Here is a 27,585-nt window from a genome sequence, read left to right as displayed (position 1 = left end):
TCCTGGAATCCCCATGAAATTTCCAACAATTACCTCTAAATGCGATATTCACACAGTTTTCAATCCCAGAGTGACTAATTGTGGTTTCAAATATGGAGCCTACCAGCAAGGGAGAAGCAGCAAAAAAGATTAGAGCCAATAAAATCGACAGCCAGACCAACTCAGCGGATTGGCAAGTCATTGCTCTGAAATACCACCTGGTCCATGGGCTGGGCGACCCAGTGGTGCCAATACAGACACAGGTGCCTGCCCCTAACATTTGAATGACCCCCGTCCCCGAGATTTGGGTGGGGACACAGTGAGGCCAGATGGCAGGAGAGCTTGGTCGGGTGTTATGCTCCTCCTGTACCATGTGGGAACTCAGGGACGACTTCAGTGTCCCTGACGACTACGTGTGCAGGAAGTGTATCCACCTCCAGCTCCTGACGGTCCGCGTTGCGGAGTTGGAGGCTGAGGGTGGATTCACTCTGGAGCATCCACGATGCTGAGAATGACGTGAGTATCACGTGTAGCGAGTTGGTCGTACCGCAGGGAAAGGGTCCACAGCCAGACAGGGAATGGAAGACCAACAGGAAGAGCAGTGCAAGGAAGGTAGTGCAGGGGTTCCCTGTGGTCATCCCCCTGCAAAACAGATACACTGCTTTGGGTACTGTTGAGGGGGATGACTTAACAGGGGAGGGCAGCAGCAGCCAAGTTCATGGCAGCATGGCTGGCTCTGCTGCACAGGAGGGCAGGAAAAAGAGTGGGAGAGCGATAGTGATAGGGGATTCAATTGTAAGGGGAATAGATAGGCGTTTCTGCGGCCGCAACCGAGACTCCAGGATGGTATGTTGCCTCCCTGGTGCAAGGGTCAAGGATGTCTCGGAGCGGGTGCAGGACATTCTAAAAAGGGAGGGAGATCAGCCAGTCGTCGTGGTGCACATTGGTACCAACGACATAGGTAAAAAAAGGGATGAGGTCCTACGAAACGAATTTAAGGAGCTAGGAGCTAATTTAAAAAGTAGGACCTCAAAAGTAGTAATCTCGGGATTGCTACCAGTGCCACGTGCTAGTCAGAGTAGGAATTGCAGGATAGCGCAGATGAATACGTGGCTTGAGCAGTGGTGCAGCAGGGAGGGATTCAAATTCCTGAGGCATTGGAACCGGTTCTGGGGGAGGTGGGACCAGTACAAACCGGATGGTCTGCACCTGGGCAGGACCGGAACCAATGTCCTCGGGGGAGTGTTTGCTAGTGCTGTTGGGGAGGAGTTAAACTAATATGGCAGGGGGATGGGAACCAATGCAGGGAGACAGAGAGAAATAAAAAGGAGGCAAAAGCAAAAAGACGGAAAGATGAGGAAAAGTGGAGGGCAGAGAAACCCAAGGCAAAGAATAAAAAGGGCCATTGTACAGCAAAATTCTAAAAGGACAAAGGGTGTTAAAAAAACAAGCCTGAAGGCTTTGTGTCTTAATGCAAGGAGTATCCGCAATAAAGTGGATGAATTAACTGTGCAAATAGATGTTAACAAATATGATGTGATTGGGATTACGGAGACATGGCTCCAGGATGATCAGGGCTGGGAACTCAACATCCAGGGGTATTCAACATTCAGGAAAGATAGAATAAAAGGAAAAGGAGGTGGGGTAGCATTGCTGGTTAAGGAGGAAATTAAGGCAATAGTTCGGAAGGACATTAGCTTGGATGATGTGGAATCTATATGGGTAGAGCTGCAGAACACCAAAGGGCAAAAACGTTAGTGGGAGTTTTGTACAGACCTCCAAACAGTAGTAGTGATGTTGGGGAGGGCATCAAACAGGAAATTAGGGGTGCATGCAATAAAGGTGCAGCAATTATAATTGGTGACTTTAATATGCACATAGATTGGGTTAACCAAACTGGAAGCAATACAGTGGAGGAGGATTTCCTGGAGTGCATAAGGGATGGTTTTTTAGACCAATATGTCGAGGAACCAACTAGGGGGGAGGCCATCTTAGACTGGGTGTTGTGTAATGAGAGAGGATTAATTAGCAATCTCGTTGTGCGAGGCCCCTTGGGGAAGAGTGACCATAATATGGTGGAATTCTGCATTAGGATGGAGAATGAAACAGTTAATTCAGAGACCATGGTCCAGAACTTAAAGAAGGCTAACTTTGAAGGTATGAGGCATAAATTGGCTAGGATAGATTGGTGAATGATACTTAAGGGGTTGACTGTGGATGGGCAATGGCAGACATTTAGAGACCGCATGGATGAACTACAACAATTGTACATTCCTGTCTGGCGTTAAAATAAAAAAGGGAAGGTGGCTCAACCGTGGCTATCAAGGGAAATCAGGGACAGTATTAAAGCCAAGGAAATGGCATACAAATTGGCCAGAAATAGCAGCGAACCCGGGGACTGGGAGAAATTTAAAACTCAGCAGAGGAGGACAAAGGGTTTGATTAGGGCAGAAAAATGGAGTACGAGAAGAAGCTTGCAGGGAACATTAAGACGGATTGCAAAAGTTTCTATAGATATGTAAAGAGAAAAAGGTTAGTAAAGACAAACATAGGTCCCCTGCAGTCAGAATCAGGGGAAGTCATAACGGAAACAAAGAAATGGCAGACCAATACTTTGGTTCAGTATTCACTAAGGAGGACACAAACAACCTTCTGGATATAAAAGGGGTCGGCGGGTCTAGTAAGGAGGAGGAACTGAGGGAAATCCTTATTAATCAGGAAATTGTGTTGGGGAAATTGATAGGATTGAAGGCCGATAAATCCCCAGGGCCTGATGGACTGCATCCCAGAGTACTTAAGGAGGTGGCCTTGGAAATAGATGATGCACTGACAGTCATTTTCCAACATTCCATTGACTCTGGATCAGTTCCTATGAAGTGGAGGGTAGCCAATGTAACCCCACTTTTTAAAAAAGTAGGGAGAGAGACAACAGGGAATTATAGACCGGTCAGCCTGACATCGGTAGTGGGTAAAATGATGGAATCAATTATTAAGGATGTCATAGCAGTGCATTTGGAAAGAGGTGACATGATAGGTCCAAGTCAGCATGGATTTGTGAAAGGGAAATCATGCTTGACAAATCTTCTGGAATTTTTTGAGGATGTTTCCAGTAGAGTGGACAAGGGAGAACCAGTTGATGTGGTATAATTGGACTTTCAGAAGGCTTTCGACAAGGTCCCACACAAGAGATTAATGTGCAAAGTTAAAGCACATGGGATTGCTGGTAGTGTGCTGACATGGATTGAGAACTGGTTGTCAGACAGGAAGCAAAGAGTAGGAGTAAATGGGGACTTTTCAGAATGGCAGGCAGTGACTAGTGGGGTACCGCAAGGCTCTGTGCTGGGGCCCCAGCTGTTTACACTGTACATTAATGATTTAGACGAGGGGATTAAAAGTGGTATCTCCAAATTTGCGGATGACACTAAGTTGGGTGGCAATGTGAGCTGCGAGGAGGATGCTATGAGGCTGCAGAGCGACTTGGATAGGTTACGTGAGTGGGCAAATGCATGGCAGATGAAGTATAATGTGGATAAATGTGAGGTTATCCACTTTGGTGGTAAAAACAGAGAGACAGACTATTATCTGAATGGTGACAGATTAGGAAAAGGGGAGGTGCAAAGAGACCTGGGTGTCATGGTACATCAGTCGTTGAAGGTTGGCATGCAGGTACAGCAGGCGGTTAAGAAAGAAAATGGCATGTTGGCCTTCATAGCGAGGGGATTCGAGTACAGGGGCAGGGAGGTGTTGCTACAGTTGTACAGGGCCTTGGTGAGGCCACACCTGGAGTATTGTGTACAGTTTTGGTCTCCTAACCTGAGGAAGGACATTCTTGCTATTGAGGGAGTGCAGCGAAGGTTCACCAGACTGATTCACCGGGATGGCGGGACTGACCTATCAAGAAAGACTGGATCAACTGGGCTTGTATTCACTGGAGTTCAGAAGAATGAGAGGGGACCTCATAGAAACGTTTAAAATTCTGACGGGGTTAGGCAGGTTAGATGCAGGAAGAATGTTCCCAATGTTGGGGAAGTCCAGAACCAGGGGACACAGTCTAATGATAAGGGTTAAGCCATTTAGGACCGAGATGCGGAGAAATTTCTTCACCCAGAGAGTGGTGAACCTGTGGAATTCTCTACCACAGAAAGTTGTTGAGGCAATTCACTAAATATATTCAAAAAGGAGTTGGATGAAGTCCTTACTACTAGGGGGATCAAGGGGTATGGCAAGAAAGCAGGAATGGGGTACTGAAGTTGCATGTTCAGCCATGAACTCATTAAATGGCGGTGCAGGCTAGAAGGGCCGAATGGCCTACTCCTGCACCTATTTTCTATGTTTCTATGTTTCTATGTTTCTATGTGCAGATGGAAAGTTGGCTCTGCCACACTTCATGTGGCACAATGATACCGCCAAAATTTCTACCATTTTGTCCACAATATTAGGTTTAATAAGAAACCAAATTGTGGGAGAATTTACCTTTTGTTACCTGTGTGACTGAGTGGAAATTTTAATCCAAAAAACAGATCACTTTGGGTTGGATGAGATGTTAAAAATTTGAAAATCTCAAACCCGAACCCAACCCACCTCAAACCCACCCACTTCAGGTTTTAATGGAGGCGAACAGAGGGCGGGCAACCAACCTGTTCCGAGGAGGCAGATTGGCCATTTAATTATTATTTTGAGACAGCGTGCCTCAGATTTAACCTATCTTCCAGGTTTAATCCTGGCCAACAAGGTTTCCTGGACCTCGGGAAACCGGGTGGCTAAAGCTAGGAGAGGACTGCTTCATGGGAAATGTAAGTGCCTTTTAGCGCTGTTTGTGGGCCAAGGGGAGCAGGAATGCTTCCTCCTGGCTCACCAAGCTAACCTTTTTCACTGCCCGCCATCAGACCCCGCCCTTGATCTAAAGAAACACCCCAGGATTGGGGATCACATTCCCCGTCCCCTGGGTTCGGAATCCCCCCGCTCCAGCCCCCAAGATCTGGATCCACGCTCCCACTAACCCATCTGCAGGCTCCCTACCTGCTCCTGGCCTGCGGCCTCCTCTGGAACGTTCCCCACCTGACAGGGAGACAAGCATGTCAAAATGGCTGTCTTTCAGGTGGGGTACCTGCTTGAAAAAAAAGATTTACACTATGGATTTAAAACTCCACAGTGTGCAGGGCCTGGCTAAAATCCGCTCGCCCCATGCCACTCACAAGATCCGCCTCAGTAAATATCCGGGCCTGACACTTTAATCTCTTGTTTAGGATGATTCTTTCCTGCTCTTCCCACAGATCAAACATATCCTCTTGGAGGCTGAGAGCATTAACTTACAAGGACAGGTTGCATAAACTTGGGATATATTCCCTTCAGTATAGAAGACTAAGGGATGATCTAATCGAGTTGTGTAAAAAGGTTTGATAGGCTATGTACAGAGAAACAATTTTTCTCTGATGGGAAAATCAAGAACAAGGGTACACACTTCTAAAATCAGAACTTGGTCATTTAGGAGTGAACACAGAAAGCATTTTACAAGTAGGAGAAATTTGGAACTCTCTCCCCAAAAGGCAGTGGAAGTTTGGACGACTGAAGCTTTCAAGACTGAGAATGATTGTTTTTGTTCGGTAAGGATATCAATGGATATAGAGCTAACACGGTGAATGGGGTTGAGGTGCAGATCAGCCGTGATCGAATTGAATGGCGGAGCAGGCTCGAGGAGTTGAGTGGCCTACTTCTGTTCCTATGTTCCTCAAGTTCCCCAATACTGAAATATTACTGAAATATTACTCCAAATAAACTACAGCAGAAGCCAACACCAGACCCATTTTTTACTGCAAGCTGCATCAGCTTTAAGCACAAAAACCTGATCTACAAATACTTGGATAGTTTGCTTCTTTGTGTTAGCACACGCCCAGGAACAGGTTCACTGGGAGGAAGTGGCCAAGCAGGGTGGGGAGTGCGGGGGGAAGAGTGGAAAGGGGCAAAGAAGTGTGGTGCCTGTTGTCAGGTGAGCATTTATATCAATCCTCTGGTTTTGGTAAAATCACTCCTCCTATTGTGCACTGAAAGAGTTCTGGTTCAGTTTTTAACCAAGAGTTGCTTGAAACTGTGCTGAAACTTTAAGGGGCTTGGAAGAAAAAAAAAGCAATGCGCAGAAGCCCAACTATTAACCCACGTGATTAACTCACAGGACGGGAGACTGGAGAGCACCAGTTCCAAATGTCACAGGAGAGAAAGTGGAGAGCACCAGTTCCAACTGTCACAGGACAGAGAGTGGAGAGCACCAGTTCAAACTGTCACAGGACGGGAGAGTGGAGAGCACCAGTTCAAACTGTCACAGGACAGAGAGTGGAGAGCACCAGTTCAAACTGTCACAAGACAGAGAGTGGAGAGCACCAGTTCCAAATGTCACAGGAGAGAAAGTGGAGAGCACCAGTTCAAACTGTCACAGGACAGAGAGTGGAGAGCACCAGTTCAAACTGTCACAGGACGGTAGAGTGGAGAGCACCAGTTCAAACTGTCACAGGACAGAGAGTGGAGAGCACCAGTTCAAACTGTCACAAGACAGAGAGTGGAGAGCACCAGTTCCAACTGTCACAGGAGAGAGAGTGGAGAGCACCAGTTCAAACTGTCACAGGACGGGAGAGTGGAGAGCACCAGTTCAAACTGTCACAGGACAGAGAGTGGAGAGCACCAGTTCAAACTGTCACAGGACAGAGAGTGGAGAGCACCAGTTCAAACTGTCACAAGACAGAGAGTGGAGAGCACCAGTTCCAACTGTCACAGGACAGAGAGTGGAGAGCACCAGTTCAAACTGTCACAGGAGAGAGAGTGGAGAGCACCAGTTCAAACTGTCACAGGACGGGAGAGTGGAGAGCACCAGTTCAAACTGTCACAAGACAGAGAGTGGAGAGCACCAGTTCAAACTGTCACAAGACAGAGAGTGGAGAGCACCAGTTCCAACTGTCACAGGACAGAGAGTGGAGAGCACCAGTTCAAACTGTCACAGGAGAGAGAGTGGAGAGCACCAGTTCAAACTGTCACAGGACGGGAGAGTGGAGAGCACCAGTTCAAACTGTCACAGGACAGAGAGTGGAGAGCACCAGTTCAAACTGTCACAGGACAGAGAGTGGAGAGCACCAGTTCAAACTGTCACAGGACAGAGAGTGGAGAGCACCAGTTCAAACTGTCACAGGACAGAGAGTGGAGAGCACCAGTTCAAACTGTCATAGGACAGAGAGTGGAGAGCACCAGTTCAAACTGTGACAGGAGGGAGAGTGGAGAGCACCAGTTCAAACTGTCACAGGACAGAGAGTGGAGAGCACTAGTTCCAACTGTGACAGGAGGGAGAGTGGAGAGCACCAGTTCAAACTGTCACAGGACAGAGAGTGGAGAGCATTAGTTCCAACTGTGACAGGAGGGAGAGTGGAGAGCACCAGTTCAAACTGTCACAGGACAGAGAGTGGAGAGCACTAGTTCCAACTGTGATAGGAGGGAGAGTGGAGAGCACCAGTTCAAACTGTCACAGGAGCATCCAGTCGTGCCCCGGTAACTGCCCCCAAAGGAAGTGGAGTGTGGGAAATTGCACTCCGCTTCCATTGAGGGGTGGTAAGGCCAATTCTGCGGCGGGAGCAGGACTTCCACGCTGGGGGCTAAAATTCCCGGCCTCAGAAGGTTACCGCCCCCAAGGTGGGAGCCTGTGCGGGGAAGCAGAGGGAAGATGAGGGGAGACTGGGGCGGGGGATGGAGGGGAGAGTGGTGGAGGTGGGGGGTGGAGAAACCCAGGGTGGGGGACAGGAGGGGCCACATTGCAGCGGAGGTCTGGGGGGGCGAAGTGTGTTGGAGGGGCGGGCCTGGGGGCTCTGTGCCTCGGTGCGGGGAGTGTTCAGAGTGGGGTGGACGGGTTGACTGCACAGATGGCGGTTGGTGGATGTGGTGTGGTTGGCGTCGCGGGGGCGTGGCTCCGGGGTGGTCAGGGCTGGGGGCTCGACATCCGGGGGTGTTCGGCATTTGGGAAGGATTCTGATGGGACGAGGCGGGTTGGGTGCGGGGGGAGTGTTCCCGGTGTTGGGTGGGTCCGGAGCCGGCGGGGGGCACGCTCTTGGGACGGGGGGTGGGCTGTTTGGGGCTGGGATCGGGAGAGACTTCTTCACTCGGGGAGTTGTTGGCCTGTGGGGTTCCCTGCCACGGAGAGTTGTTGATGCCAGTTCATTGGATGTGTTCGGGAGGGAGTTGGATGTGGTCCTTGCGGCTGGGGGGGTCGGGGGGTGTGGAGGGTCGTGGGAGGGAGATGCTGGGGTGGGTGATCAGCCATGATCTTGTTGAATGGCAGTGCAGGCTCGAAGGGCCGAATGGCCTACTCCTGCACCTATTTTCTATGTTTCTATGTTTCTATGATATAAAAGTACATTTAAAAAAATGGTTCAAACAAAAGCCCACTGATATTCAAGTGTACTTTGTGAGGCCATTACTTCCACATAATAGGCACTAAGTTGAGTTTGTGGTTACAAAATGATAAATCAATGCCCACTTTCGAATAGAACTAATGCCAGTGGAGTTAGCCTATCCTGAAGCTTGCCACCTTACCTGCGCAATGATGAAAAAATGTGCAGAGGGGATTTCACCTTCTTCTCACTAATCTTTTTGCCATGGGGACAGTTGAGCTTCTCCTTGCTGTTCTGCTTCCACTGGTGTGTAACAAATGTCTGCATAATTCTGCCAGAGTAATAAAATGGAAACGTCAAATCAGCTGAATGAATGAAGTATGAGTTAGTCCCTATAGTTTCAGAATGACAATTCAGTTCCAGCTCATTAAGGCATTATTCAAGCTTCAAGCCTGGCAATTTATTTGTGTGGCCCAGGCCGACTCACTCTCGCTAAAACATCCGGCATCCATTCATTCACTATGAGTAATTGTATCTGTAAGTCGGACTTCATTTTATGCAAGTTTCCCTGAGCTGACTCACTCCTATTGTGTGAGCAGCTCATTGGGACTTGTCATCTGTTCCGCCAGAAACCTGGAGACATCCTTCAAATTCCTGTTCTACAGACTCACATCTCAGCTAAAAAAAAACCTGCTGAATAGCTGCTTTTACTTTTGTTGTATAATAATAAAAGTTAAAACATTGCCTCTCTTGACAAACAATTTGTGCTGCAGGACACTCCAACGAATGAGCATTGTGTTACTGGAGATCTCACTTGTAGCTCTGCAATACGTAAAGGAGCTGGTACTCTGGGATCCACCACACACACATTGGAGTCAAGTTTCGGCCGTCCGCTAGAACGGCGCACATTGGAGAGGCCCGCCTGATTTATAGAACAAAAATTGTGCCGAATACTTACCTCCGATAGCTGTAGGCCCATTTCCACCTTGGCGCTGCGCAGCAGGAGCTGCTGGGGGCGGAGCTACAGCCCTGCGCCAAAAACAGTGCCGGCAGCTACGCGCGTGCGCAGTGGAGGCTGCGTGTGTGTGCAGTAGCTCCTGGCATCCTGTCTCCGGGGCGATGACCCTATCCCAGGCCGAAGGGACGTCGCCCCTATCCCTATCCCCGGCCGAGTGGCTTGCGCATCTTACCTCGGCGGTGGGGCCCACCCTCCCCGGCCTCTTGCTGGGGGCGGGCCTGGCCCGGCCTCTTGCTGAGGGCAGGCCCCGCCCGAAGTGTCGGCGGCGGCAGCAGCCTGGCATCAGCTGCTTGCGGGCCTCACCCAAAGTCCTCGGTGGGGCCCGGCATTGTCATCGTTTTCTCTCCCCCTTCTCCCCATCTTCTTCTCTTCCCCCCATCTTCTTCTCTTCACCCCCAATCTTCTTCTCTCCCCCCCCAATCTTCTTCTCTCCCCCCCCAATCTTCTTCTCTCCCCCCCCAATCTTCTTCTCTCCCCCCCCAATCTTCTTCTCTCCCTCCCAATCTTCTTCTCTCCCCCCCCATCTTCTTCTCTTCACCCCCATCTTCTTCTCTCCACCCCCCATCTTCTTCTCTTCACCCCCAATCTTCTTCTCTCCCCCCATCTTCTTCTCTTCACCCCCCATCTTCTTCTCTCCACCCCAATCTTCTTCTCTCCTCCCCATCTTCTTCTCTCCACCCCCCATCTTTTTCTCTTCACCCCCAATCTTCTTCTCTCCCCCCCCAATCTTCTTCTCTCTCCCCCACAATCTTCTTCTCTCCCCCCCCAATCTTCTTCTCTCCCCCCCAATCTTCTTCTCTCCGCCCCCATCTTCTTCTCTTCCCCCCATCTTCTTCTCCCCCGCCCCTCTCTTCTCCCCGGTGCTGCAGTAAGTGGGTAGAAATAATTTTTTATTTATTGAGTGATTTAAAAAAAAAATTTTTTAATTTTTTAATTTATTTAGATTGATTTATTGGTTTATTTATTGATTTATTTAGCATTTATTATTGATGATGGCTCTTTATTTGTAACAGAGAAGTGTTTAATGTTTGTAAATCGCCCTCCACCACCCCCCGTCCCCCCATCTTTCGTTCCATAAGCCTGATTTCTAAGTGTAGGCAAGGTTTTTCTGAGCGTACAAAAATCGACACTTACTCCATTCTAAGTTAGTTTGGAGTAAGTTTTCGCTGCCTAAACTTGCAAAACAGGCGTAAGTGGCCGAACATGCCCACTTTTGAAAAAAAAAATTCTGTTCTAAAATGAAACTGTTGTAACTGACTATAACTGGAGCAAACTAAAGGCCGAGAATTGCAATTTCTAAGATACTCCATTCTAAACCAGTCGCTCCAAAAAAATAAGAGTAACTCAGGCCGAAACTTGACCCCATTGTAGTTTTGGAGTGCCAGTGGCAACACTGGCGCAACTGCAACTCACACTTTGAACTGCAGACCTTCTCCAATGGTCCTGTAAAGTTCAGCAATGTGAAAATGGGTAGATTTAGAAGGCACCGCCTACTTATAGCCAGAACAAAATGGGCACATGTGGCATTCAGTGCTGCCAGTGGACCTGTTAATATTTTCTATTTTATTTATAATGTAGCAAAAATAAGACTTGCATTTATAAAGCACCTTTCATGACCTCAGGATGTCCCAAAGCATTTTACAGCCAATGAAGCACTTTTTGACATGTAAACAGTGTTGTAATGTAGGGAATGTGTCAGCTAAATTGCACATAGCATGGTTCCACAAACAGCAATGTGATAATGACCAGATAATCTGTTTTAGTGATGTTGATTAAGGGTTAAATATTGGTCAGGACACTGGGGAGAACGCCCCTACTCTTCTTCAAAATAGTGCCATGAGATCTTTTACATCTACCTGAGAGGGTAGATGGGGCCTCGGTTTAACATCTCACCTGAAAGACAGCATCTCTGACAGTGCAAGGAGCTATGGAAATGCAGGTTGTCATTGTTCTTTAAATATCATAATTTTTTGGAAAGACTTACTTTTTCAATTGATGTCCCAGTCCAAATCGATCCTTTGTTGATGTCTGGAAAACATCAACTGTTGGAACTGTAAAATTATCAGAGAGAGACAAAGGATATTATTAGGAAAACATGAATAAACGCATAATATTCTTTAACGTGGTAGAAATAAGGAGTTCTTAAAGGCTATAGATGCTTTGTCTTTCTGTAAATTATTTATATACACTGACTGGTTTAATTGCCCACTAACTGGGAATGAATGATCACTGTGTCACAGCTCCAATTACAGTAAATTAGCACCTGTGGGAATGAATTTGTTAAATACAGTACTTTAAATGGAACTGGTCCTGGATAAAGAGCAGTGGGACATTGGGTTTGCCACACAAGAGAGTGAAGCTTTGCTCATTCATTCAGAACTTATAGGTCAACAAAGCCTTATGGACACGACTTTTTTCTTGTATTTAACACATCTATAAATGGGATAAACGTGACAAAATCTATTGTATTTATCATGTGCATACATCTAAATGTCACATTCTATTCGTTCCTTCCCCTCTCTTAAAAACCCACACTGCCCCTTTGTTTCTAATGAAACATATTGTTACATACAAAGCAGTGAGAGTCATGGGACCATTATTTGTTGTTTGTTAATTTTAATGAAATAGCATCAGTGCTTACAATATTGATAGAAAACACTATATCTACCCTTCCAGATCTAAATTTACAAACATGAGTGAAAACATTAGTAATAAAATAAATATGTGTGTTTGTTAATGGTGGAGAAGAAGCTTGGCAACACAGGTTCTGCAGCTGCACAGTCAAATTAAAAATATCAAGCTCGACACCATCCAGGATGGTTGGCAGCCCATCCACCACATTAAATATTCCCTCCCTCCAACACCGGCGTACCATGTCTACAGTGTGTACCATCTACATGATGCACTGCAGCAACTCGCCAAGGTTTCTTCGACAGCACTTCCCAAACCTGTGACTTCCTCACCTAGAAGAATAAGGGCAGCAGGTTCATGGGAAACACCATCATCTACAACTTCCCCTCCATGTCACACACAAACCCAACTTGGACATATATCGCTGTTCCTTCATCATTGCTGGGTCAAAATTCTAGAACTCCCCACCTAACAGCACTGTGGGAGGACCTTCACCACACGGACTGCAGGGGTTTATCACCACTTTCTCCAGGGCAACTAAGGACTGCTATATCTTAAGAATGAATAAATAAAAATAAATGCTAGTATTCCATGAGTTTAAGATTTTGAAGTATCAGCACAGTACTGATAGAAGTGAATAGTACACATTTGTATGGTGGAAGACTTTGATTGACAAATTCTTTCAAATTAAATGTGGTTCTTGTGGCGATGTGGAAGGAGTGAACACCTGGAATATGGGAAGGAAATTAGGCCTTTTCTCTTTTAATTAGTGTTTATATTCAATGCGGGCAGTTCTTAAATGTGGACTATGGTTTTTATGCATCTACACAGATCCCAATAGTGAAGATCGTGCATGTGCGGGGAAATATGTTGCCCTTATTCTTATTAGGCGGGAAATTGTGTTGGGGAAATTGAAGGGATTGAAGGCCGATAAATTCCCGGGGCCTGATAGTCTGCATCCCAGAGTACTTAAGGAAGTGACCCTCGAAATAGTGGATGCATTGGTGATCATTTTCCAACAGTCTATTGACTCTGAATCAGTTCCTATGGACTGGACAGTAGCTAATGTAACACCACTTTTAGAAAAGGAGAGCGAAAACGGGTAATTATAGACTGGTTAGCCTGACATCAGTAGTGGGGAAAATGTTGGAATCAATTATTAAAGATGAAATAGCAGCGCATTTGGAAAGTAGTGACCGGATCGGTCCAAGTCAGCATGGATTTATGAAATAGAAATCATGCTTGACAAATCTTCGAGTATTTTTTGAGGATGTAACTGGCAGAGTGGACAAGGGAGAACAAGTGGATGTGGTGTATTTGGACATTCAAAAGTCTTTTGACAAGGTCCCACACAAGAGACTGATGTGCAAAATTAAAGTACATGGTATTGGGGGTAATGTACTGACGTGGATAGAGAACTGGTTGGCAGACAGGAAGCAGAGAGCCGGGATTAACGGGTCCTTTTCAGAATGGCAGGCAGTGACTAGTGGGGTGCCGCAGGGCTCAGTGCTGGGACCCCAACTCTTTACAATATAGATCAATGATTTGGATGAAGGAATTGAGTGTAATATCTCCAAGTTTGCAGATGACTCTAAACTGGGTGATGGTGTGAGCTGTAAGGAGGACACTAAGAGGCTGCAGGGTGACTTGAACAGGTTAGGTGAGTGGGCAAATGCATGGCAGATGCAGTATAATGTGGATAAATGTGAGGTTATCCACTTTGGTGGCCAAAACCCGAAGGCAGAATATTATCTGAATGGCGGCAGATTAGGAAAAGGGGAGGTGCAACGAGACCTGGGTGTCATGGTACATTAGTCATTGAAAGTTGGCATGCAGGTCCAGCAGGCAGTGAAGAAGGCAAATGGCATGTTGGCCTTCATAGCAAGAGGATTTGAGTATCGGAGCAGAGAGGTCTTACTGCAGTTGTACAGGGCCTTGGTGAGGCCTCACCTGGAATATTGCGTTCAGTTTTGGTCTCCTAATCTGAGGAAGGACGTTCTTGCTATTGAGGGAGTGCAGCGAAGGTTCACCAGACTGATTTACGGGATGGCAGGACTGACATATGAGGAGGGACTGGATCGACTGGGCCTGTATTCACTGGAGTTTAGAAGGATGAGGGGGGATGTTATAGAAACATATAAAATTCTGATGGGACTGGACAGGTTAGATGCAGGAAGAATGTTCCCGATGTTGGGGAAGTCCAGAATCAGGGGTCACAGTCTAAGGATAAGGGGTAAGCCATTTAGGACCGAGATGAGGAGGAATTTCGTCACTCAGAGAGTTGTTAACCTGTGGAATTCTCTACTGCAGAGAGTGGTTGATGCCAGTTCATTGGATATATTCAAGAGGGAGTTAGATATGGCCCTTAAGGCTAAAGGGTTCAAGGGATATGGAGAGAAAGCAGGAAAGGGGTACTGAGGTGAATGATCAGCCATGATCTTATTGAATGGTGGTGCAGACTCGAAGGGCCGAATGGCCTACTCCTGCACCTATTTTCTATGTTTCTAAGGTAGGTGAGTATTTACAGTAGATATTGTTTACAGGGAGGATGAAGGTAAAAGTGAATACTGGAAGACAAAGAAATATGAATCTTTCTGGCTTCATAAATGAGCAATAAGCAAAAAAAAATTCATCACAGACATGTTATTATATAACAGTGAGGTAAAAACACCCTTAACCATGCTTATTGGCATCTTTGGTGTTTTTATTGATGTTTGTCAGATATTTTCTTTGGAGGCTTTCTTATGTGGTTCAGCTGTGCAATAAAATGACCACACAGTAGAACCACCAGCCAGTTTCACTCTCAGGTTCCAGGCCATTCCCAGCACCTCACCCCTACTGTGACAGCTGAGTGGAGTACAAACAAAACTTTGGCACATGGTGATGTTACACATGTATGGTTCACTTACGATTAAAATCTTCACACCTCAAATTTTCCCAGTGTTACTGGCCCTGTCCTTCTGACAGAAATTGAGATGTGCCTGTGTGTGGGGCTCAGGTGCGTGGGAGGGATTATACGACAGGAAGAGAAAAAGAAAGGAAATGGGAATGTCTCTTTAAGGTATTGAAAGATATAGGTGAAATGATGAGGTTCATAATGCAGAACAGGATGATGGTTAAATCTACACTCTTCCTAGAGTTTTAGGATGATAACAACCCTCAGTTCACAGTAATAACTATAAGAAACCAAGTAAGGACTGAACATTCCTCCCCACTGTAAAGTTTCACAGCATTGATATGCAGTGAGTGCTTATTTTTTCAGGCCAATGAATAAAAAAAGAGGTACAAACAGACAAGGAGAAAATGTGAAGTAAAATTTAAATGCGAGAAATAAAATGCAAGGATGAAAAGATTTTTTTTTTAAATGGAAAAGAGAAACAGTTCAGGCTGATTTTTCATGTTTTAAGAGTAGCAATTGTCATATTGTTTAAAGCATTCCTACAGCTCCAGAGATGTAGGTGGCTCGTGGAATTCCCACATCATTTCCAAAGCCAGATAAGCATTTCTAATTCTAATAATTTGGTAGGATATAAGTTTTTGTTGTTGTTGATATATATAGGTATGACGCTAGAATTTGTCACTGATATTGCATTTCATGTTAACCTTTAACAAATTATAGATCAACTGGATCTAATGGAATTCAAAATATTTCACGTGCTCAGAATAGACAATGTTAGCTGAATGCCATCTTATTGAAATCAATAAAGGTTTAATGACATAGGAAAACCTTTGCACAGGACTGTATAGCAAAAGTAAGATCGAGATCCAATATGAAAGAGTAATAGTGGGAGCACTATAAGAGTCGTTTTCCAACCATTATTAGCTTTAATGGATGGAATATCACGTGGAAGGCACGCTTGAATTCCCAATATGTGCTCCTGGCAAGTGAGACTACACTCTGGGAACACAAACTTGTAAATTTATCCTTATATCTCATGATACAAAGTTATAAATTTATTTTTATATCTAATAATACAATCTGAGCCAGGTCTTTTCCAATCATAGTAATAATAGTAGTTCTAAAATGTTCTTTGGTTGCCAAATATGTGGATATGCTATTAGCCTTCATGTTCTACATTATTGTTAACACTAAGAATGGAATATTTTGTACAGTGAGCAACTTAGTGGGCATTAGGAGGAGTACATTGTTGATTGAGCAGGAGTGGTGAACACTGCCACCTGACTCACGGCAGCAGGAAATAAAATAGGGATTTTTCTCAATTTTAATTCAATCTTTTGCTACTCCACCACTAGATTAACAAACTCTGGCATTTAAACAGATTAGGTGGCCAAATAATCTTGTATAGGCGTCATAATGCAGTATTTTTATTTGATATGTATCTTTGTGCATGACCCTCCGATTGGTCAGTGGGCACAGAGTGTGATCAATAGCTGGAGTGGATTGCCTGGAACAGTGGGATTATTTGAAAAACTGCCAGCTGCAATGGTAAGTTGGAATGGTTGGTATACTGGAAAGAAAAGCTCAAATGGGCTGTAACGCCTTCTTTACCTGAACCTATCTAATGAATGCATTGTCGGGTCTCCACCGGGAGGGTGCAGGAACATTGGGAGCACATCTCCATTACGCTGCACCTGTCAGACACCCTGTAGGGTCACGAGAGAAGAATCAATCCTTAGATCTTTGAAGAAATGCAGGTGGCACATTTTTACTAAAAGGGTGGTGAGTACGTGGAATAGATTACTGACACAGGTAGTGGAACAACAAAGGGTTTCCAAGAAGAAACGACACAGATTCTCGTCAACAAATGGGATAATCGGATTCATGGTTATTAGAAATGTACCAAGGAATACTGTGGATCAAAACAGAAAATGCTGGAAACATGCAGCAAATTCAGCATCCCTGAAAAGAGTAAGGTAGGGTTAACATTTCAGGTCGATGATATTTCGCCAGACCATCAGCTGGTAACAATGGGCCCAAGTTTTGAGCCGCGCCTAGAACGGCGCAGTCCTGACCTGGACGCCCGTTTTTCGCGCCACAAAGTGCGCCGAAAAAAACCCTCCAGATTCTCCACCTCCCTGCAGGTCCTCTGGCCCTCGGCGCAGCGCAGCAGGAGCTATAGGGGGTGGAGCCAGGTCCCTGCGCTGAAAACAGTGCCGGGACCTCTGCACATGCGCGCTACAGTGGGCACGCAAGTGCAGTAGCTCCAGGCACCCGAAACTGTGTGGGAGGGGCCCGAAGCACACAGCTCCTAGCCCTGGCCGAATGGCCAGCTCCTGCTTCTTCCCGACCCGACTCGACTCCCGCTTCCCGCCTCCGGACCGGACCCGACACCCGCTCCCACCCCAACCCCTGCCCCCGGACCGGACCCGACACCCGCTCCACCCCCCCCCCCGGACCGGACCCAACACCCGCTCCTGCACCCGCCCCCCGCCCCCGGACTGGACCCGACACCCGCTCCCCTGCCCCCAGACCGGACCCGACACCCGCTCCCCACCACCGGACCGGACCCGACACCCGCTCCCCCTCCCCCCCTCTGGACCCGACTCCCGCTCCCCCGCCCCCCCGCCTCCGGACTGGATCCGACCTGACCTCCCTCTCCCTCCCTCCCTCCCCCCGATCCAAACCGAACCGACCTCCCTCCCACCATCCCCCCGACCCGACCCAACACCACCTACCTGTAAATCTGGTTCTGGGGACGGGCCCTGCCCGAAGTGACGGGCCCTGCCTGAAGTCTCGTGCCCGGCCCGTTCAGCCTCCCTCCCCCTTCTCCTTCCCCCCCACCCCCCCAATCTCCTTCCCCCCCAATCTCCTTCCCCCCCCCAATCTCCCCCCCAAATCTCCTTCCCCCCAATCTCCTTCCCCCCATCTCCTTTCCCCATCTCCTTTCTCCCCTTCTCCACTTTATCCCCTTCTCACCCCTCCCCCTTCTCCCCCCTTCTCCCCCATCCCTCCCCCTTCTCCCCCATCCCTTCCCCTTCTCCCCCATCCCTCCCTCTTCCCTCCCTCTGCTCCCCCCCTCTCTCCCTCTACCCCCCTCCTCCCCCTCCCCTCGCTGTCAGAAACACAGACACTGACAGACAGAGAATGAGAGACACACAGACAGACAGAGAGATAGAGACACTGACAGAGACACACTGAGGGGGGCATCCCAGCACGCTGTTGGAGGGCTCCCGGTGCTGCAGTCGGTAAGTAGAAAATGTTTTATTTATTGATTTAAAAAATATATATATTTCTTATTAATTTTTTTTGATTGATTTATTGGTTGATTTATTGATGTATTTATCATTTATTATTGATGATGGCTCTTTATTTGTAAAACTGAAGTGTTTAATGTTTGTAAACTTCCTTTTAAACACCCCTCCCTCCCACCCCACCATTCCCTATGCCTGATTTGTAACCTACGCCTGATTTGTAACCTACGCCTGATTTTCTAAAGTGTAGACAAGGTTTTTTCGAGCGTACAAAAATCTTCACTTACTCCATTCTAAGTTAGTTTGGAGTAAGTTTTCACTGACGAAACTTTGAAAACAGGCGTAAGTGGCCGGACATGCTCCCTTTTGAAAAAAAAATTCTGTTCCAAAGTGAAACTGTTCTGACTAGAATTGGAGCAAACTAAATGACGAGAATTCCGATTTCTAAGATACTCCGTTCTACACCAGTTGCTCCTAAAAATCAGGAGCATATCATGTGGAAACTTGGGGCCATTAACTCTATCTTCCTCTCTCCATAGAGGCTGTCTGGGCCTGCTGAGTGTTTGCAGCATTTTCTGTTGTTATTTCAGATTTCCAGCATCTGCAGGATTTAGCTTTTTGTTCTGTTAGCTGGACCAAAGGTTTTCTCCTGCTACTGTGTTAGTATGTTATTATGTAACCAAGTTAGGAGTGGTGACAACTTGAATCATGCTCTGCTGTAATGTGTTAACTAACCTGTCAGCATTTATTGTCCAAGTTTGCACACTAAGATTGGCCAGTTGGACAAGGTACCAGAGGGTTGCCAGTGCCCAGATAACCATACCAAAGTATGCCACCATCTTTGGCAGAGGAAGGAAGAAAATGAAGTATCAGCTTCCTTTTGTGTTAAAATAGGAAAATAGCTGAACTTCAGATAAATGTATTAAGGGGCCGAAATTCAGCAGCGCAAGAAAGCTGGCGGACCAATAATTTTTTCCTTGTACTTACCGCACGCTTCCTTGATGCGGTCGGAACAGCCATTTTCAGGACTTTGAAATTTTTCAAAGTCCCAAAGGAAATGTGTCATAATGGGGGCGAGCGATAGACTCAAAGCCAGGCTGAGTGGCTGAATATAAGTCGGACCAGGACTCCGCCGCTGTCAATCAGTGGTGGAGTAGTGGTGACATCACAGCGTGTGAGCATCACCACGTTCTCTACCCTCCGTTAAAGGGGAGAGATTCTGACATTTTTTATCTTCGACTACTGGGCCATCAGGGAGGATTTCGGCTGGGCCAGTGGCCAGGCACCCAAAAGGGGGTGCCAGGCTGCCCATTGGCGGCCTGGCCGAACCCGGCGACACTACCTTGACGGCCAATCGGGAAGTCGCAGTGTTTTCAGGACGATTACAAACATTTTTTTAATTTAATTTTAATAACAAAGGATATTTTCTCTATGTGCAATATATGTTACCAAATACTGAATTTGTTCTTCCATCTGTGGCAGCTGTAGGGGTTTGTAGTGATTTTACCCTCCACACACTGTCAAGTGGAATATGCCAGTCCAGGCATTAAGGTCCTTTTAAGTGTTGCTAACATCACTCAAGAAAGGGCCTTTTGAATGTTGCTAATACCACTCTGACATAGGTTTAGCACAATGTTAAATGAGGGGGCAGAAACAATTTGCATTTTCCACACAATATATCAAGCTCTGAAATGGCATGTAGCACAAGATTCATATGTCACACTTGCTGCAGACATTATTAATGCTGACGGACCATGGTCAATAAGTTTCAAGAGCTTTTTTTAATTGTAATTTATCCTCAGGCATTCTTTCAACTTAAGGCCTGCCTGAATTTGCATCTTTGCTGCTGAGGCAGCACACAGGTGGCCTGCTCCCAGCCCTTCACCACTGCCTTGTTTGGCTGACTATGGCAATATGAGAGTGAGTAATTAAGATATATATATAATATAGCAAAAAGAATTTAAATGGTGAGAAGAATCCAATCTAATCACAAACTGCCCAAACAATAAGATACAAGTTGAAACGGCCAATAGAAATCTTATCACCAAGATTAGAATATGACAGCAGTATGTAAATGGTTTGTATTGTGAAGAAAAAAATTAACATTTTAATTTTGCAGTTTCCCATCAGCAAAACAGCAGCACACCAGTCACAAAGAGATGTTATATGGAATGACAAATAGCCTGGGGTGTATTACAAAGCACCTCTCAGATCCAACCTCAACATTGTCATCAAACATGCTGACAAGGATGGCACTGATTGGCGAACCGACCTCTACCTTGCGGAGGCTGAAAACCAACTCTCTGACACCTCCTTCTAACTCCCCTTGGACCATGACGCCACTACCGAACATCAAGTCATCGTTTCCAAGACTGTCACTGACCTCATCTCCTTTGGAGATCTTCCCTCCATGGCCGCCAACCTCATAGTTCTCCAACCCCGCACAGTCCGCTTCTACCTCCTTTCCAAATCCATAAATAGGACTGCCCCGGTACACCCATCGTTTCAGCCTGATCTTGCCCCACAGAATTGATTGCTTCCTATCTCGACTCTATTTTTTTCTCCCTTTGTCCAGTCTCTTCCCACCTATATCTGCGACTCTTCCGACACCCTCTGCCACATTAACAATTTTCAGTTTCCTGGCCCCAACTGTCTCCTTTTCACTATGGTCATCCAATCCCTCTACACCTCCACCCCCCACCAGGACGGTCTGAGGGCGCTCCGCATCATCCTTAAACAGAGGTCCAACCAGTCCGCATCCACCACCACCCTTCCCCACCTGGCTGAACTTGTTCTCACATTGAACAAATTCTCCTTTGACTCCACGCACTTCCTCCAAATTAAAGGTCCCTCCCTCACCTCTTTTTCGGTTATATTGATGGCTGTATCAGTGCCATTTCCTGCTCTCACCCTGAACTATAAAATGTCATTCATTTTGCTTCCAATTTCAACCCTTCCCTCACCTTCACATGGTCCATCTTCGACTCTTCCCCTCCCTTCCTTGACTTCTCTGTCTCCATTTCTGAGGATAGGCTATGAACAAATATCCACGATAAGCCCACTGACTCCCACAGCTACCTGGACTGCACTTCCTCCCACCTCGCTTCCTGTAAGGACTCTATTCCATTCTCTCAATTCCTCCGTGTCCATCGCATCTGCTCTGACGATGCCACCTTCCATACTAGTGCTTCCGATATGTCTTCCTTTTTCCTTACCCAAGGATTCCCCTCTACCATGGTTGACATAGCCCTTGACCATGTCCGTTCCATTTACCGCACATCTGCTCTCCCCACTTCCCCTCCTTCCCAGAACCACACCTTTCACCCCCACCAGCCTCCACATTCAATGGATCATCCTCCACCATTTCTGCTACTTCGAGTGATCCCACCACCAAACACATCTTCCCCTCCCCTCCCCTTTCAGCATTCCAAATGGACCACTCCCTCTGCGACACCCTGGTCCACTCCTCAAACACCCGCAACACCCCCTCCCTTTCCCATGACACCTTCCCGTGCAAGTGCAGGAGATGCAACACCTGCCCTTTTACCTCCTCCCTTCCCACTGTCCAGGGCCCTAAACATTCCTTCCAGGTGAAACAGCGATTTACTTGAACTTGCAATTTGGTATATTGTATTCGCTACTCATGATAGAGTCTCCTCTATATTTGGGAGACCAAATGCAGATTGGTTGACCGCTTTGCGGAACACCTCCGTTCAGTGCATAAGTGTGACCCCAAGCTGCCAGTTGCCTGTCACTTTAATTCTCTGCTCCACTCCAACTCTGACACCTCTGTTTTCGGCCTCTTATACTGTTCCAATTAATATGTCCTTACTATACAGTATAAATGCACACGAGGCGCATACTCGAGAGAAGGTCACTCTGTGACCAGTAACCTTTATTAGCCAGCGCTGAAATGATGAAGATGGGTGGAACTTCCCCTTTTATACCTGAAAGTCCAGGTTAGGAGTGTCTCCCACAAGTTCACCACCTATTGGTCAATATTCTCACGGTGTACAACTTAGGTCAGTTTATACATGGGTTACAATGATAGTTGAATACATGACATCACCTCCCCCCCAAAGTCTTATTGGGATCACAGGTTAAGTCTCTCTGGTGGTTTATGCTCTCTTGTAGAGCATCTGAGTTGGGGCTCCGGTTGTTGGGCGTTGGCCTGAGTGTCTGCTATTTGCGGTGCCTCAGGCCTGTCCGACTGCCCACAGTGACTGGGCTCTCCTCCACTTGGTTCCGGTGTTCGGTCACCTGTAGTGGAGTGAACTCTACATCGTGTTCTTCCTCTGCTTATTCTATGAGGTTGCTGAAAATCCTTTTTGTTTGATCCACGTGTTTGCAGCAGATTTGTCCATTGGCAAGTTTAACTATCAGAATCCTATTCCACTCTTTGGCAATCACAGTGCCTGCGAGCCATTTGGGCCCTGCAGCGTAGTTGAGGACAAAGACAAGGTCGTTGACATCAATATATCGCACCCTCGAATTCCTGTCATGGTAGTCACATTGTGACTGGTACTTGCTCTCAACAATTTCTTTCATGGTGGGGTGTATAAGGGATAACCTGGTTTTGAGCGTCCTTTTCATTAGCAGCTCTGCGGGTGGAACCCCTGTGAGCGAGTGTGGTCGGGATCTATTGGCCAACAGGAGGCATGATAAGCGGCTTTGGAGGGAACCCCCTTGGATTCTGAGCATCCACTGTTTGATTATCTGCACTGCTCGTTCCGCCTGGCCATTTGAGGCCGGCTTGGACGGTGCCGTTCTGACATGGTTAAAACCATTTCCTGCCATAAAGTCCTGGAATTCAATGCTTGTAAAGCACGGGCCATTGTCACTGACCAAGATGTCTGGTAGACCACGGGCGGCGAACATTGCCCGTAGACTTTCTACCATGGCAGAGGATGGGGCTGAATTAAGAATGTCACACTCGTGCGTGACCATGGCTTGGCGGGCCAGGACAGGAGCTAAGGGGGGCCTCCCTGGGCGCATTGCCCAGCTGGGCACACGTGTTGTACGTGCGAACACAAAGTTCCAGGTCTGCATTTATCCCTGGCCACCAAACATGTGACCTGGCAATTGCCTTCATCATGACAATGCCCGAGTGCTCATTGTGGAAATCTCTGATGAACACCTCTCAGCCCATCTGGGGCATGACTACTCGGTTTCCCCACAGTAGGCAATCGGTCTGAATCGAGAGTTCATCCTTGCGCCCGTGAAATGGTTTAAATTCCTCAGGGCATGCCCCGTATGTGGCTGCCCAGTCCCCATTCAGGACACATTTCTTGACTAAAGACAGTAGCGGGTCTTTATTAGTCCAGACTTTGATCTGATGGGCTGTCACAGGTGAGCCTTCGTTTTCGAAAGCTTCAACAGCTATGACCATCTCAGCAGCATGTTTGGTTGCCCCCTCGGTGGTGGCTAGTGGGAGCCTGCTGAGTGCATTGGCGCAGTTTTCAGTGCCCGGTCTGTGCCGAATTATATAGTCACAGGCGGCTAACCTGAGTGCCCACCTCTGTATGCGGGCCGATGCATTCGCATTTATGGCCTTGTTGTTGGCCAAAGGGGACGTTAGGGGTTTGTGATCTGTCTCCAGCTCAAATTTCCTGCCAAACAGGTACTGATGCATTTTTTTTACTGCATATACACAAGCACGCGCTTCCTTTTCTACCATCCCGTAGCCCCTTTCTGCCTGGGACAGACTTCTAGATGCATAAGCTACCGGCTGTAACTGACCCTTGGCATTCACATGCTGCAACACACACCCGACCCCATAGGACGACGCATCGCACGTTAAAACAAGTTTCTTACATGGGTCATATAGCGTTAACAGATTGTTGGAGCATAACAAATTGCGTGTTCTATCAAAAGCCCATTCCTGGCTGTCCCCCCAGACCCAATCGCGACCTTTGCATAGGAGCACATGTAGTGGCTCTAACAGTGTGCTCAATATTGGGAAGAAAGTTACCAAAATAGTTCAGGAGCCCCAGGAACGAACGCAGCTCCGTCGTGTTACGGGGTCTGGGTGCTCTCTGGATCGCTTCCGTTTTGGACGCAGTAGGTCTGATCCCGTCTGCTGCTACCCTCATCCCCAGGAATTCTACCTTTTCAGTCAGGAGTGCGAATCATGGACGATTCTTCTTTATCCTAACCAAGGATTGTTGAGGCCAATTGCAACATCCCTACCACTACTCTGGGTGGGACCAGCAACCAGCTATCTAATCTTGAACTTAATTGTGCATGCTATTCTCATCACTGTGATTACAAATGTATTAATTACTTTGTTAAAGTTGCATGGACAGAACTTTGATGCATGAATGTGCACCAAAAATAAAGTAGAGAGGAACTTTAAACTGTCGGAGCTGGATTTTGCTACTTGATGCTCTCGCTGGTGGAGGTGAGTTGGGAGCGGGGATTTCTGCCCATTGTCTGGTGATCCCACCTTGAGTTTCACCCATTTTCCTGAATCTGGGTTCATTATCGATTTAGGGAATGCTCCTTCCGGTATCGCTGCTCTGCAGAAGGAGCCAGCTACTAGTAAATCAGAAAATCTGCAGTGGAGCATTTGTTCCATCCCCTGAACAGAGAGGATCTACAAGAAAAGGGGCCACAAACCCACTGAAGATCTGAAACTAATTATGTGAACATGGCTCTGCATGAGTCAACATCACGGCTGCCGGCGTTAGGAGGGCTCAGTCGTGGGAAAGATGGCCAGGACCAACTCACAAAGGGTAATGATTGATGGATGTTTTTGTGACTGGAAGGATGTTTCCAGTGGGGTTCCGCAGGGCTCAGTACTGGGTCCCTTGCTTTTTGTGGTATATATCAACGATTTAGATTTGAATATAGGGAGTATGATTAAGAAGTTTGCAGACGACACTAAAATTGGCTGTGTGGTTGATAATGAAGAGGAAAGTCATGGGCTGCAGGAGGATATCAATCTACTGGTCAGGTGGACAGAGCAGTGGCAAATGGAATTTAATTCAGAGAAGTGTGAGCTGATGTACTTTGGGAGCGCTAATAAGGAAAGGGCATTCACATTAAGCGGAAGGCCACTTAATAGTGTAGATGAACAAAGGGACCTTGGAGCGCTTGTCCACAGATCCCTGAAATTAGCAGGCCAAGTGGATAAGGTGATTAAGGCATACGGAATGCTTGCCTTTATTGGCCGAGGTATAGAATATTAGAGCAGGGAGTTTATGCTTAAATTGTATAATACTTTGGTTAGGCCACAGCTGGAGTATTGCGTGCAGTTCTGGTCGCCGTATTATAGGAAGGACATGATTGCACTAGAGAGGGTGCAGAGGAGATTTACTAGGATGCTGCCTGGAATGGAGAATCTTAGTTATGAGGATAGATTGGATAGGCTGGGTTTGTTCTCATTGGAACAGAGGAGGTTGAGAGGAGACCTCATTGAGGTGTACAAAATATTGAGGGGCCTGGACATAGTGGATAGTAAGGGTCTATTTCCTTTGGTGGAGAGGTCTATTACGAGGGGGCATAGTTTTAAGGTGGTTGGTGGAAAGTTTAGAGGGGATTTGAGGGGGAGGGGCTTCCTTACATAAAGGGTTGTGGGGATCTGGAGCTTGCTGCCTGGAAGAGTGGTGGATGCAGAAACCCTCACCACTTTTAAGAGATAGTTGGATGGGCACTTAAAGTGCAGTGAGCTGCAGGGTTATGAACCTAGAGCTGGTAATTGGGATTAGACTGGATGACCTTTTGTTGGACAGAGCAGATATAATGGTAAGTACTGCAGGGAATAGAATATGGCCAGGGTAATCTCCTGGACAAGTTTCGATCGCCTGGATGGGTCGGAGAGGAATTTTCCCAGCTTTTTTCTCCCTAAATTGGCCTGGGTTTTTATCTGTTTTTTGTCTCTCCCAGGAGGTCACATGGCTCTGGTTGGGGTGGAGTGTAGAATGTTTTAGTATAAGGAGTGTCGCAGTTGTGGTCAGGCAGATTGGTTGGGTTGGGCGCTCTTTGCCTTTCCGTCATTGCTCATAGGTTTATATGTAACTTTTAGGGCTGCTGACTAAGGGCTGTGTGGCTCTTTGTTGGCCGGCACAGGCACGATGGGTCTGAATGGCCTCCTTCTGCGCTGTAAATTTCTATGTTTCTATGTTTCTATGTAGGAGGTATGATTAAGAAAGCTGTCGACTGCAGGGCGATATCAATGAACTGGTCAGGTGGGCAGAACAGTGGCAAATGGAATTCAATCCGGAGAAGTGTGAGATAATGCATTTGGGGAAGGCTAACAATGCAAAGGAATACATATTAAATGGTAGGATACTGAGAAGTGTAGAGGAACATAGAAACCTTGGAGTGCATGTCCATAGATCACGGAATGTAGCAGGCCAGGTAGATAAGATGGTTAAGAAGGCATATGGAATACTTGCTTTTATTAGCCGAGGCACAGAGTACAAGAGCAGGGAGGTTATGCTTGAACTGTATAAAACACAAGTTAGGCCACAGCTAGAGTACTGTCATCATCATCAACATAGGCAGTCCCTCGAAATCAAGGAAGGTTTGCTTCAACTCTAAAAGTGAGTTCTCAGATGACTGTACAGTCCAATATAGGAATTGCAGTCTCTGTCAAAGGTGGGACAGACAATCGTTGAAGGAAAGGGTGGGTGGGGAGTCTGGTTTGCCGCATGCTCCTTTCGCTGTATGTGCTTGGGTTCTGCATGCTCTCGGCGATGAGTCTCGAGGTGTTCAGCACCCTCCCGGATACGCTTCCTCCACTTAGGGTGGTCTTGGGCCAGGGATTCCCAGGTGCTGGTGGGGATGTTGCACTTTATCAAGGAGGCTTTGGGGGTGTCCTTGAAACATTTCCTCTGCCCACCTGGGGGCTTGCCTGCCATGAAGGAGTTCCAAGTAGAGCGCTTGCTTTGGGAGTCTATTGTGTGCAATTGTGGTCACCACATTACAGGAAAGATATGATTGCACTAGTGTGGGCACAGAGGAGATTTACGAGGATGTTGCCTGGACTGGAGAACTTTAGCTACGAGGAAAGATTGGATAGGCTGGAGTTGTTTTATTTGGAACAGAGGAGGCTGAGGGGAGACCTTATTGAGGTGTATTAAATTATGAGCGGCCTAGATTGAATGGAAAGGATGGACCTATTTCCCTTAGCAGAGGAGTCAACAACCAGGGGGCATAAATTTAAAGTAATTGGGAGGAGGTTTAGAGGGTATTTGAGGGGAAATGTCTTCACCCAGAGGGCGGTGGGGGTCTGGAACTCACTGCCTGAAAGGATGGAAGCGGCAGAAACCCTCATCACATTTAAAAAGTACTTGGATGCACACTTAAAGTGCTGTAACCTACAGGGCTACATATCAAGAGCTGGAAAGTGGGATTAAGCTTGATAGCTCTTTGTTGGCCGGCACGAACATGATGGGCCAAAATGGCCTCCATCCGTGTTATAAATTTCTATGATTC

The 27,585-nt window shown here is 46.9% G+C and overlaps 1 protein-coding gene across 1 annotated transcript in view; it reads right to left on the bottom strand.

Moving 5' to 3' along the window:
- parp8 (poly (ADP-ribose) polymerase family, member 8) overlaps positions 1-27,585 on the bottom strand; it is a 616,987-nt gene that overhangs the window by 186,242 nt on the left and 403,160 nt on the right. Inside the window, exons 10-11 of the mRNA XM_070862515.1 lie at positions 11,345-11,411; positions 8,545-8,673 (exon numbers count right to left, since the gene is read on the bottom strand). Of these exons, the coding sequence (XP_070718616.1) occupies positions 8,545-8,673; positions 11,345-11,411 (196 nt within the window). The remainder of the gene's footprint in view (positions 1-8,544; positions 8,674-11,344; positions 11,412-27,585) is intronic.

Source organism: Pristiophorus japonicus, chromosome 2 (genome assembly GCF_044704955.1).
Source record: "Pristiophorus japonicus isolate sPriJap1 chromosome 2, sPriJap1.hap1, whole genome shotgun sequence".
Lineage (NCBI taxonomy): Eukaryota > Metazoa > Chordata > Chondrichthyes > Pristiophoridae > Pristiophorus > Pristiophorus japonicus.
This window is presented reverse-complemented; position numbering and strand designations above follow the sequence as displayed.